General features: G+C 41.6%; 1 protein-coding gene across 1 annotated transcript; it reads right to left on the bottom strand.

Moving 5' to 3' along the window:
• Positions 1-636: 636 nt before the first annotated feature.
• NEK2 (NIMA related kinase 2) lies at positions 637-12,334 on the bottom strand. The gene is made up of 8 exons (XM_081226483.1): positions 12,118-12,334; positions 10,736-10,953; positions 10,226-10,466; positions 8,262-8,344; positions 7,389-7,515; positions 6,124-6,343; positions 4,539-4,664; positions 637-1,720 (listed from the first exon to the last, which is right to left on the bottom strand). Exons 1-8 carry the CDS (start codon positions 12,211-12,213, stop codon positions 1,494-1,496), a joined length of 1,338 nt encoding a protein of 445 aa, XP_081082609.1. The 5' UTR covers positions 12,214-12,334; the 3' UTR covers positions 637-1,493.
• Between the last annotated feature and the right edge of the window lie 635 nt (positions 12,335-12,969).

The following is a 12,969-nucleotide window of genomic DNA, read 5'->3' on the forward strand; positions in this document are numbered from 1 at the left end:
ATATTATATCTTTCATAGAACTACGTTATCAACTGTGTAATAAACCTATAATAAAATAGCTAATAAAGGAGCTATTTCTTCCCATTTATGACATTATAACCCTTCATAATTTGGTCTTATTTCATTAAGCTAAAAGGATTAGCATTGCCAGGAAAACATCACATGAAAAATGTGATGGGCACAGCAGGGACTGCTAATTCATATTAAAAGTCAGACATGTAAAAAAAATCCATCAAAACCAAAATAAGTTTCCTTCAAGGGTGGGGTATATTCCAACAAGTTTCAGCTGAGATCAGGTTTCTCAGGAGTGGTACCCTGACATTTAGTTGTGAGGGCCGTCCTGTGCACTATAGGATGTTTAGCAGCATCCCTGGCCTCTACCCACTAGATGCCAGTAGCACCCTCCCTCCAATCATAACAGTTAAAAATATCTCCAGACATTGCAAATATATCCTAGCGGGCAAAACTGCCCCTGTAAGAACCGCTGGCTTAGATGGACAAATGAGATGGGTAGTAAAGTGCCGTAAAGCTCTTGCGAGCATCACATTCTCTTCCCTAACCTCCAATGTCTAAATATCATAAACCCAGACTCCCTCCAACTAAGATCAACAAATACAAGTGACATGAATACAGGAAAACTAAAGAATTCTTTTATTTAGTGAAAAAAGAGTGGGCAAATGACAGACAGCTCACATACTGTTAAATAGAATAAAAAGGGGAAGAAAAAGAGTAGAGACACCATAGTGATGGATTTTCACAAAAGGTGACAGATTTAAACTACAGAGCAAGGGGATATTTGTAAGCGAGATGTCAAGGTATTAGTGACCAATCTATATCCAATTAGGTTTTCTCTAAGCTCAAGAACATTTAAAACCTCAGACTTAAATTTTAACTCTAGACGTGACAATTGTAAGCACACCACTTCAGTCCCTTAAAACTTCTCAGTAAGTGCTGCTCCTGGGTAAATATCTTTTTCTAATATTATTTCCCCACCCCAACATATAGAATATAACATTTTATGTTCCAGTAGTAATCACACACAGGATTAAAAACCCAACCGGCCAAGAAAGTGTTATTCTTTCTATGAAGCCTTCTTTACAAAAGAAAGAAAAATGAAAGGGGTGGACATTGGTACAACTCTTTTTTTTTTTTTTTTTTTTTTTTGTGGTACGCGGGCCTCTCCCATTGTGGAGCACAGGCTCCGGACGCGCAGGCTCAGTCGCCATGGCTCATGGGCCCAGCCGCTCCGAGGCATGTGGGATCTTCATGAACCCGCGTCCCCTGCATCCTGACCCTCAATCACTGTGCCACCAGGGAAGCCCCATTGGTACAATTCTTGCTGAAGAACAGCAAGAGTAATACCAAACCACCCTGCTTACTATAGAAAAGGCACGGCTCGCGGTACCAAGTATACAGGCTACAGCAGTGGAATACCCATCTCGAAAGGGCTGGCAACATTACAGTGGTACACAGGTCTGTGTCTCTGGGTCAGGCTAGCGCATGCCCAGGATCTGTCTGCTTTTCAGTTGGTAAGTGTTTTCAATGTCTGACAGGGCTTGAGCGTGAAGCTGAGCAGCATGAAGCCTTTTTTTCAGGTCCTTGTACTTGGATTTGAAGGTGAGCTGATTCTCAGAATTCTCACTCCTCATGACATTCTCCTTACTCTCCCCACGGAAATGAACTTTCTTCTTCATTATCGAGGATGTAAGATCAAAAAGTTCTTTAGAAAAAAAAAGAAAAAGGTTTTTGAGTTTCATGAACAGGAGATGAACTCCTCCATACTTATCAACTTACCAAAATATTTACTGTCAGTTTGCATGTGAAATCTGGGTACCTGTTTATTCTCTCTGGGATAGGAGTGTTGAACAAAATTCAACTGAGCAAATATTAAAGATCTTACTGGCTTTATTCAACAATTCATAAATCGGGCAGCATCCCATCCAGAAGACAGAAAGGAGTTCCAAGGAGCTGTACTAAAGGAAAGGCTTTTATAGGTAGAAGGGGGCGGGACCAGGAAGTTACACCAGCAAAGGGGGGATTGTCTGTGGCAAGGTCACCTTCCTTTAGGGGACAGTAGGGGTCTATCAGGCAGATGACCTCACTAGTGCTGACTAGGTAATTCCAGATTGACTGGTTTAAGATTCCATTCCTGAGAGAGGCTGAAACTGCCAGTAAGTTAGGTATTAAGTCCTGATTTGGTGACGTTTGGTGACCAGTGAGTCTATTTTGGACCCGTTGTCTCTTTTTTAACAGGTTAGGGGCATGAGGTTGGCAGAAATTAATCAGCCTTTTAATCTGTAGCCCAAAATCAAGGAACCTATGTTTTATTCTCTCGACAATCAACATTCCTCTTAAGGTTAAATGCACTGAGGATTATGGGCCACAATATAAAACTTCTGGAAACCAATGTTATTTATCTCTATTCTTGAAAGCAAGTGCCATTCTACCTAGAACACATTACTTCCAGAAAAGTACGGAAGCAGAAGCTCTTTCTCATAGCGAGCACCTACAGTTTTGGCTAAATACTTAAGAACACATTTTAAAGCGGCTTAACTGACCAGAAACTTCTTCCAAAAAGAACCTAAGCAAGATTCAGCATGGTAAAAGTAAATCGAGTTAACAGTGAGTGAACTGTACTTTTAACATGAAAAAAATAATAATTTACTTAAAGTGGCTACACTATTAGGAACTGACAACTATCTGGGGGTTAGGGACTTGAAGGTTTGAATTCTAGAACCTTTTGGTTTTTCCTTTATGCTCATTTAAAGGAAATGTGTTCAAATATTTACTGAGCTCACTGTATGGGCCGTTGTGGACCAAACAAAGGCCCTATTGTGGTAGGAGGAGATAGACCATAAACAAATAAACAAGCCCATATAAGGAATATTTGAGGATGGTATGTGCTGTGAAGGAAATTAACGTGGAGAGAGGGAGACAGAGGTGCTGGGGGTGTTTGCAGTGATGAAGCTGCATAATAAGGTGACTTCTGAGCAGAGACCTGATGAGAGTGAGGAAGTAAGAAGTCACGTGACTATCTAGAGATGAATGTTCCAGTCCAAAGAAATGGAGACGCCCTGAGGGAGGAGCAGGCTGCACAGAGAAACGCTGCCCTCCGACTGTCCCAACTTCCTATTTCATACACCGCTTCTCTGCAAAGCATTTTAGGAGATTGCTTTTAGGCCTCAACTCCATTGTTTCAAATAGATCCACCTTTATTACCACAAACACCTATACATTTGTAAACAGACAGTGTAAACTGTAAATCCTACTAATAAGACAGTTTTATAAGAAAGTGTTTAAAAAAAGAATTAGTATTTCATTAAATAGACTAATTAGAGCTTTTAAACAGATGCTGTTGCTTACTGTGATGATCTCAATTTATTTGTTTTCCTCATGTCTGAATTTTATAACCCAAGGATGGGGAGAGGATATTTCCAACTGTCTTGAGTTCACAAGGGCACCCCCTCCCCACTGCTTTGTTGCTTTTCTTAGGGCTCTGACATGCTTTAGGCTCTGGCAGTACTTTAAAATACCTCCTACCCACACTGGACACCATTCCCACAGCTCCTTTTAAGTCTTTGCCATGATTCGCATACCGGTAGATTCTTCTACCTATGTATCCTACGAAGTGAAACACATCAATCATCCTTTGCCAGCTCTTCTCACCCTTTGCTCAAAGACTCTCAGGGCAAGATGTAAATAAACTCTTTAACTGGGAGAGCCGTCCCCAACAGGACCTTCAGTATAATTCTTGGCAATGGGCTTGATGCATGACACTTACCCAGATAAAAATTCCTCCTCACTCTATATCACAGTAATCATGATTTAAGTCTAGTTTATCTTTATGGATGGCAATGTGGAATCTAAGAAAAGCTGAAATAAATATTATAAAAATACTGAAATGGTAGATAGCAATACTGAGAAAAAAGATATTTACTTCCATCGCTAGTTTCATTTGTTTCCAGCACTTGTTACAGAGCATATGCAGGTATTAAGCAATCACATTTTGACATACACATGTTTCAGTTGAAACGGGTCTTAGCAAAGATCCAAAAGTGATGGCCTATTCTACAGTTGGTTTATCACACCTTTTAAGCCATACTTTCTATGAAGGATGTGGCAAATATGAGTTGGTTGTGTGGTAATAGTAAGGTGCTAGGATTTTCACTTGAAAATGGAGAGAAATGTAGAGTTTTGAAAATATACCCAGAGAAAAATCTGAAAGGCACAGCATTTTTTTTAAATGACCCAGTTTTTAAAAATAAATATCAAATACTGAACACACAGTTTGATAAAGCGAATAAAACCGAAGATGAAATCATCCTGACTCATTGCCTCATATCTCTGATCACAGTTAAGTCAGTCATTGCTAAAACAGAATTTTTATCTCCACTGAAACGCATATATTCAATTAACTCCATCATAAAATTCAAGACTCTGGAAATTTAAAGGGCTGCCAAAGCCACCTTCGGGGCAACACTGGTGCCCATTTCCTCATTTGTGGCACCAACTTCTGTTCTCTGAGCTGGTTCTCATACCTGGACCACCCGCCAGAGACAGGAACTTCTGGTCCTTCAGCAGGCTGTAATTCTTCAACAGACTTTCTGCTCTGGCCAGCTTGCTCTCTGCCAGTCTCTCACGAACACAAAGCTCACGTTCCTTCTCTTTAAGAAGGGAATGGAACGAGAAAGAAAGAAATTAACAAGTGGCATAAACAATTCACATTTGGTAATCTTACCGCTTTTCCTTATCGCTAAGGCTAACAGCCTGACCTCCGATGAGTCACGTTTTGTGAAGGGTTTCCTACTGTATACTCCAGCCAACCAGACTGTTCCCGTTTCATAATGCTGTGTGGTTAGTATGTTGTATGTTGTCTTAGGTTTTCTCCTAAGGACTGGCTTAAGCACAAGGACAAAGTCAGCTTCAACCTTTGGTTGTGATTTGTGGGAATAACTCATGGGGGAAAACAAAGAGCTACTGCCAACCCTGCTCTCCGCGGAGAAGGGGCAACAGTTCATTTTCCGGGCATTACCCGGCTGCACGGTACAAACCCTTCGCCCTCTGGGTGAAAGACAGCACCCAAATAGAAGGGAAAAAACCACAGCTCAGTTAGGTGGTACTTCTTTAGATCAGTAACAAAGGCTATTATTTATTCATGGCCCAGCATTCAGAGAGTTCAGATTTCAGCTGCTATGTGAAATTACAAAACACTGGGGAAAGTTGTAATGAAAAGTTTTTGGTTGTTTGTTTTTTGTGGGTTTTTTTTTTAAAGAAAAAAAAAAGAATTCTTTTGACAGAAGAGACAAAGATTTTCAGGTAAGCACAGGCTGTACCTCCCACAGACAGCGTATCTCACAGTACTAGACAATTATCATTAGGAAGTAAAACATTAAAAAACGCATTTAGATGCTTTATAAGTACGTTTAAATAGAAAAACACTTGTGAAGTCTGCATTGGCATAGAGCTGCAGAAGCGAGATGGGGTGAGCCATGAGGGGGGAAGAAGACAGTTGCGGCCCGTCTCTTATCCCTCGATGTCAAAATGCAGAGCTGCACTGCTGCTGCTGCCTTGCAGAATCCTAAAACCTGGGTAGCAGCTCTCACTTTAGTGGAGTAGACAGAGTTTCAACATCAAAAACTCATTAGCACCCAGTCCGTCAATACCCATCAGAGTATTTAAATATCTTGTACCCACATGCTTTGTGGAACTGCCCAAATACATCTAGTCTTACACACTGTAGGATTTCAGACCCGGGCTGTGTTGGAGCAGCGTATCAGAAGGGAGAAGCGCTGGCAAATTCTAAGACCTTCTTTACAATGCGAAACCTCAGGGTACATATATTAAGAAAGATAAAGAAAAGAGTGACTCTACAGTACAGTGTGATGGCTACTGTGCTGGGCTGTCACAGTTAGGGCCCAACAATGTGACGACAACAGCTGATATCAGAGAAAGAGGCTCAACATGAAGGTGCAGCAAGCTTGATGTGCATATCTTGGTTTCGCAAGTATTTATAAAAACGCTCTAATAGAACATAGACATGAGATCCTCTGTTCAGATAGATTTTCACATACATTAGAATAAGCTTTCTGGAGCTCTCTGTGCTTCACCCCCACTCAGACTTACGCTCCAGGCTTTCTTCCCTTGCTCTGAGGGCTTGCTCCCGCTCCTGTAACTGTATTTCCTTCAGTTTCAGCTCACTCAATACAGGGTTGGAGTCCTGCAACTTTCCTGGTTCTCCTAATCGCCGCCCTCTTCTCTCAGGATTTCTCCTTTGCTCTTCTGCAACCAAGCCTGCTATCAAAGGATTCTCAAGAATTTCTTCAACAGAAGGTCGATGGTAATCCTGGGAAAAAAATATTCAGTGTTACAGGCACACTACATAATGGACTACTCATCCTGAAAGATCAGTTACATTTAAAACAGCATATATTTCCAAGGCAAAAGGACTCCTTTACAGATGGGTTTTTTTTTTTTTAGTTGCACAGCATTATAGTTCAACATCTGTATATACTACAGAGTGATGACCACCACAAGCTCAGTTACCATCCATCACCATGCAACTAACTGACCCCCTTCGCCCATTTTGCCCATTCCCCCCACCCCAACACACACACATGGGTCTTAAACACCTGAAAAATAAGTTCACTGGTAGCTTTAACTCATGAGGTTCTGGGTCCACAAAGTCATGCAGATTTTAACTTACCTTTGTTCCCCTTTTAGCCTAAGAAGGCTCATTCCCTGTGCTGTGCTGGGTAGCGTTGCTAGGGTCGGTCTGTTTCAGGGCACGTACTGCCCTTGCATCTCCAAACTACATTAAGCAGGATGCTCTCTCACCGACCTTCAATCCTGTTACTTTACCTGCATCCTTCCTTCTCTTTGAACTCCCACAGCATTTAACTCTATTCTTACACAGCCTGATCCCTAGGGTATCTCCCTCCCGATCCCACTGCCAGCTTTTTTTCTACATAATCTCTTGATTTCCCCTCTACTCTTTTTAGCCAGCCCTCCCCCACCATTCCCATCTCTAATGATCTCTAATCTCTCAGAGCTAGAGGCAGAGTAATAAGGTATTATTCCTGGCCCCTTCCTGTACCACCTGCCTCTTTGAGGTAGGCAAGGACAAGGGGAACTGAGGATTTGGATCCTTATTGCAATCTTTGCTTGCTACCAACCATCTGTTAGCATGGCAGAGTGGGAGGAGACATAAAGAAAGCACAGAAGGCAGGCCAGCAATGTGCCAAGGATACATGTTTTCACTCGTGGTAACAGTAGATTTAGCTAAAGAAATATATTTAATGTTTCTTTAGACTCATTGCTCCACGAGAGCATACACTGCAAAACTTAACTGAGAGATGGAAACATACAGTATATCATCTTATAAACTTTACCTTTAAATTTAACATCCTTGTAATAATGTCATTTAATTCATTAGAGTAACGATATGGAATTCGCCTGAATTTGCCTTCTCTGATCTTCCCAGCTAGTTCTTTCTGGTTGAAAGCTGTAAATGGAGGCCTGGGGAAAAAAAAATTTTTTTTAATGTAAAAATGAAGATATATAATAAGAAGCAAACCAAAAGCAGAGTTTAAGGTCCAGTTTGTGTTTATGTTTCTACTTCTGGGATCTTCTTCTGTAGCTAAGTTTCCCAACCTTGGCACTACTGACATTTGGAGCCATATGATTCTGTTATGGGGACTGTCCTGTGCATTGTTTAGTATGTTTTGCAGCATCACTGACCTCTGTCCATTAGATGCCAGTAGCTATCCCTAGTTGTGACAACTAAAATGTCTCCAGACATTGTCAAATGTCCCATGGGAGGCAAAACGGGGGGGGGCAAAATTCCCCTTCGCTGGTTGAGAACCACTGCTCTACAGAATACTTTAGAAGGGAAAAAACAGAAAGAAAAAAGGGAAAGAATCAGAACTCTTTCCTGTCCAAACCCTAGACTGCTTCTCTAGATCTTTATTTCATTTCTTCCACAGGCTTGACCTATATGCTCTCCCCTTGAGCTAAGCTCGGTCTAACAGAGAAACATCTAACCAGGTTAGAAGCTTGAACAAGTCTAGATCCAACCTCAGGGATTATATTATTAATTTGTAAATAATTTTTTTTAACCTGTCCATCTACCTTAATTTTAACCTATGGTATGATTCTTTCAGACTTGAATGTGCATGGATGCTCAAAAAGCTGAACCCGGTGAAAGGTGACAAATCTCTCTAAGTGTAAACCTCAGACTAAAAATCTGTCTTCATTATACTTACATTAATGCACACAATTCATACAGCAAACAACCTAGTGACCAGATATCTGACTTCTCATTGTAGGACATATGATTCACTTGTTCCTTAAGGGGGGAAAAAAAGGTAAGAAAACAGGAGTTTAAAGTTCATTTTGTTTTAAAACTTATAAAATTAGTCCTGGGACAAAAATGGAACCTTAAAGTTTGGTAATATTCACTCAGGGAAAAGAAGGGAACAAACTTTATATTATAAATATTTTATATCTATAACAAAAATTTCAAATACAAAAGGCTGATTCCTCTTACATTAGATCTTGTATCATAACAACAAAAAGATGGTACTTTATAATTTATATTCAAATTTATAATGGAAAAAAGGCAATGATCTTATCCTAATACACTTTGTCATATATAATTCATTCACTTATTTTTCATTCACAAATATTTATTATGTTACTACAGGCAAGGCACTGGCAAGTTAAAGGTGAGCATGAGATAGCTCTACCCTCTACCCTCAAAGAATTCATAATCTAGAAACTCCATTTTAAAAGAACCAGAGAAAATTCTAGAATAACATCTCGCCCACATTTAAATGAATATAGACATAAATGGCTAATTGAATCATTCATTTATATATTTTTCCCTTAGTCCACTTATATACCACAGTAGTAAGTAATATTCTCACTTCCTATTTTAATTGTTTGCCTTTCTTCCACACCTACAGTAACAAGAGTCCACCATGGCTCTTATTCTCAACAGAGGGCACAGAGGCAAGTACTGTACTGAAATCTTCAGGAGTCTTCTTAGTAATTTAAAGTCCAACAGGGGAGTCTGGTACCACTTCCTGACAATCAATCCCATAGGGAAGGTTAAACTGATCTATTTACAAGGGCAGGAGGGAACAGGAACACAAGAATTGTGCAGGTTTCAAATTTTCCAAGAACCACCTCTGGATAATTTTCCTTTATATCAAAGCCTTTCTATTTGGAATCTGATCCAGTGAGAAAATGACACTGCTCTGGCCATGTCTAATCTGAGTCAAAAACAAAATCACTAATTTACAAAGTTTTATACTGTAGTCAGATTGGTTAACATAACTAAAAAAGACTGAGAAAATCCTGAAAATGTTTGTGAACAGCTAAAAAAATAAATCTGTCTCCATCTTTATCTGCTCATCTTTCATATACAACACATTGGTGCTATCACTTATTGATTCAAGCTTTTCAAAAGTCACTAGAGAGCCATAAACAGTTCACACCCTTTGACCCAGAAATTTCATTTCGAGATCTAAACACCAAGGAAATAACCAAAAAGGAAGAAAGAATCATTCATACAAAGACATGCATAGCAGTGCTCTTTAGAATGGTGAGACATTTGGGAAACAAAATATTCAGCAACTGAGGAAACACGTAAATGCAGCTGCACTGTAGGAAAAGGCAATAAAAAAAGAATAAGTACAAAAAGTTAACACTGCAAAAATATGTTGTCAGAAGTGAGTGAGTCTCCTGAGCCCTGAATCTCCATGCGTAAGAATCATCTAGAAGGTCTGTTAAAATACAAAGTCCAAAATAAAAAGTGGTGGAGGACAAACAAAGAAAAAAAAAGTTGAGTGCAAAGACCTGTCCAGAGATCCAAATTCACTGGATTTGGGGCTCAGGACTCTGCATTTCAAACGATCACCCCAGATGAGTTCCAGCTGGTGTCCAGGACCTATGGCACTTTGGGAAGTGCTGCTCTTGAGGGCAGAGACAAAACCTATCTCATCTTTGTGATCCCAGAGCTTAGCACTTGGTAGTCATTCAATGAAAGCTTGATTTATATTGCTAATACAGGAACTTAATGGTCTGGTGGTCCATTTGGAAAAATATAAATTTAAAATAAAACAGTATTGTTAATTCTTGGCTATTGGATATTACTAAACAAACAAAAAAGTTGGGTGCTTAGCATTAAGATGTTTAAAAAGCATCTAAATTCTGAAATACTTACAGGAGACATATAATAAGGTGTGCCAACAAATGTTTTTGCAAAACTCGTATCGTGGTTTAATATCCTAGCTAACCCAAAGTCTCCAAGCTTAACGTTTTGCTTGCCATCCAGGAAAACATTGGCTGGTTTCAGATCCCGATGCAGCACAGTATGACCACCACCACTTCGTCTGTGACATTCCTTTAGGGCCAGAGTCAACTGAGTCATCACTCGAAGAACAAACTCTTCATCCAAGTATTGTCTAAAATCAAAGCAGTTATATAGCCTATAACTTCTGAATAAAACCATTACAAAGATGGGATGATGTGAATTATCTAGTTTTCAAAGTGTACACATAGGGAAATAAATTGATATGAAATATGGGTGCTGACATACCAGGGATTTTCTAAAGTACCGTGGACCCACCAAACAAACACCAGAAGACTCTTCCCCATTACTAAGTACTCTGTCCCTGATCCTAATACAGGATGCTTAACAGAAGCAAAACTAGGCCCATTTAAGAGATTTTACCTTTCCTTGGTCCCCTTTGCAATTGCACTAGCCAGGTCCCCTCCTTCGCAATATTCCATTACAATGTACAGTGTTGTGGTGGTTCGGTCAATAATTCTGTCATAGTATCGGACAATATTTGGATGCTTCAGCTCACGAAGTAAATTCACTTCAGAAACAAGCATGTGTTTCTCAGCTTCTGTCATGGAGCCATAGTCCAGTTCCTTCCAAACTAATATCTGAAATAAAAATTTCCAAGGTACAAATAAACTCATTATACTCAAAACCTTTTTTAAAACTTTTAAAAATTACTTCTCTAGTAAGTAGATCATACAGTGACATCAACTAATGTAGTTCAATGAACCTAAGGACCCCTGAGTTTACTTTCATAATCTTCCCCTAATTTTTCAGCAGTAAATGATGCAACAGAGGGTGACGAGGTACATTAGGCCTCCCCCAACCCCCTAACCTCCGTTGCTTAGTCAAAGCTGGTGCAGAGGTAGTCAAAGTCCTCGAGCATTCCAAGTCAAGATTTCCAAGGTAAGAGAACTTAGTAAAGGTCCTCCCGTAAGAGCCAATTTCCTCTCCATTGTTTCTTTGCGTAAAGTCTACCTACACACCTTGGGAAATCTGAATTCAACAATCTGAATAATGGATATTTTAAATGAATTCTGACTACAAGACATAAAAGTTCGAGGTGCTGATGGTCATGACCGAGAGGGCTCTTCTCTAAAAACAGCTCAGGAGGGCTTCCCTGGCCCGCCTGCCGATGCAGGGGACACGAGTTCATGCCCCAGTCCGGGAGGACCCCACATGCCGCGGAGCGGCTGGGCCCGTGAGCGTGAGCCATGGCCGCTGAGCCTGCGCGTCCGGAGCCTGTGCTCCGCGACGGGATAGGCCACAACAGTGAGAGGCCCGCGTACCGCAAAAAAAGAAAACAACAACAACAAAAAACAGCTCAGGAGTCAGCTAGCTGTCACCAACTGAAGGCCCTTAGCAAGTCAAATTGGGAAAAAGGAAGAAAATGGAAGAGAAAGGAAAAAAGATGGAAAAATATATATATAACATAAATATATAAAAATGCGTAGTCTCGTGTAAATAGCAAAAGCGGTGTTATGTATTTGACAATATTCTATTTGGCACATTCTATTAACTTTATTTAAAGATTAAGGACAGATTCACAAATAAAAAAAAAAAAAAAGGAAAAAGGGACACAGTTTCCCATCCCTTTAGAGACCCAGGACCGACACAGACCTGAGGGGAGATGGCTAACTCTTCTGAGCACCCTGCCTTCCAGACGCACAGCCCCAGGCCCCTCGCTTCCCTTCGGGGGCAGAGGGCGCGCCCCCCGCAGTTTGCACAACCGCGGCGGGGGCGGAGACAGTCACCGAGCCGGCGCTCACCTTGCCGTCTCTCTTCCTCCGGATCTTCTGGCAGCGGCCGTAGGAGCCCGTGCCAATGGTGTACAGCACCTCGTAGTCCTCCGCCCGAGTCGGCATGGCCGGACTCACGCAGGACACCTGAACGTCGCACGACCGTCGCGGAGCTGCAGCCACCGAGTCGGAGACCTCAAGCCACAGCACCAGGCCGCCCCAGTCTCCAGGCCCGTTTAACCGTCGCGGGCCCCCGCCTCGCAGTCTATTGGCCTGCGGTAAGGCCGCTTCGCCTTTCTGATTGGCTAAGAAGAACACAACACCCTGGGCATCTTGGGAAAAGTGTATCGCTAGGCAACCGCGTCGGCGTCGGTGTCGACGTCCGCTTCCGACGTCTCGGGAGAAAGGGGCGGAGCTAAAACCAAAGAGAGGGCGGGGCACAGAAAGCCGCAGTGCCAGGCGGTAATCCGCCACCCTGTTCCTCTGGCTGAGATCGCCAAGGCAACCGAAGTCCAGAGACCTCTTTTCAGACTTTTCTGCACACTGCCTCAACCAGCTGCCTTTGCACTCTGACCTCTCACACAACCCATTCTCTGCACGCGCCCTCCTCTCTCAGGTTCCTGTACCCTGAGCCCGGGGCAGGGTCACGCTAAAGTCTGGGTAAGAGCTGAGTACAGAGATGAAAAGGACTGTCTCTCCTTGAAGGGTGCGCGAATAAGTGCTGACAGTGCTGCGGGACTGTGTAAAGTGCTTGCAGGACAAGCACTTTACATGTATTGTCTCGTTTATAAAGCAGGAATTGGCGTTATTTCCGATGAGGAAATGGAAGCACAGGAAGGTTATAGTATTTGCTTAGGTCCAACATCCAGGAAGAGAAGAATA

This window comes from Mesoplodon bidens (assembly GCF_964165515.1).
Source record: "Mesoplodon bidens genome assembly, chromosome: 2".
Lineage (NCBI taxonomy): Eukaryota > Metazoa > Chordata > Mammalia > Artiodactyla > Ziphiidae > Mesoplodon > Mesoplodon bidens.

Bases quoted from the DNA above. Each gene is read 5' to 3' on its own strand.
- NEK2 (XM_081226483.1), bottom strand. From the start codon at position 12,213: ATGCCGACTCGGGCGGAGGACTACGAGGTGCTGTACACCATTGGCACG. The intron at 10,467-10,735 runs GTAAAATCTCTT...CTTTGATTTTAG, and splicing joins GCAAAGGGGACCAAGGAAAG to ACAATACTTGGATGAAGAGT. The intron at 7,516-8,261 runs GTAAGTATAATG...TTTTTTCCCCAG, and splicing joins TATGAATTGTGTGCATTAAT to GCCTCCATTTACAGCTTTCA.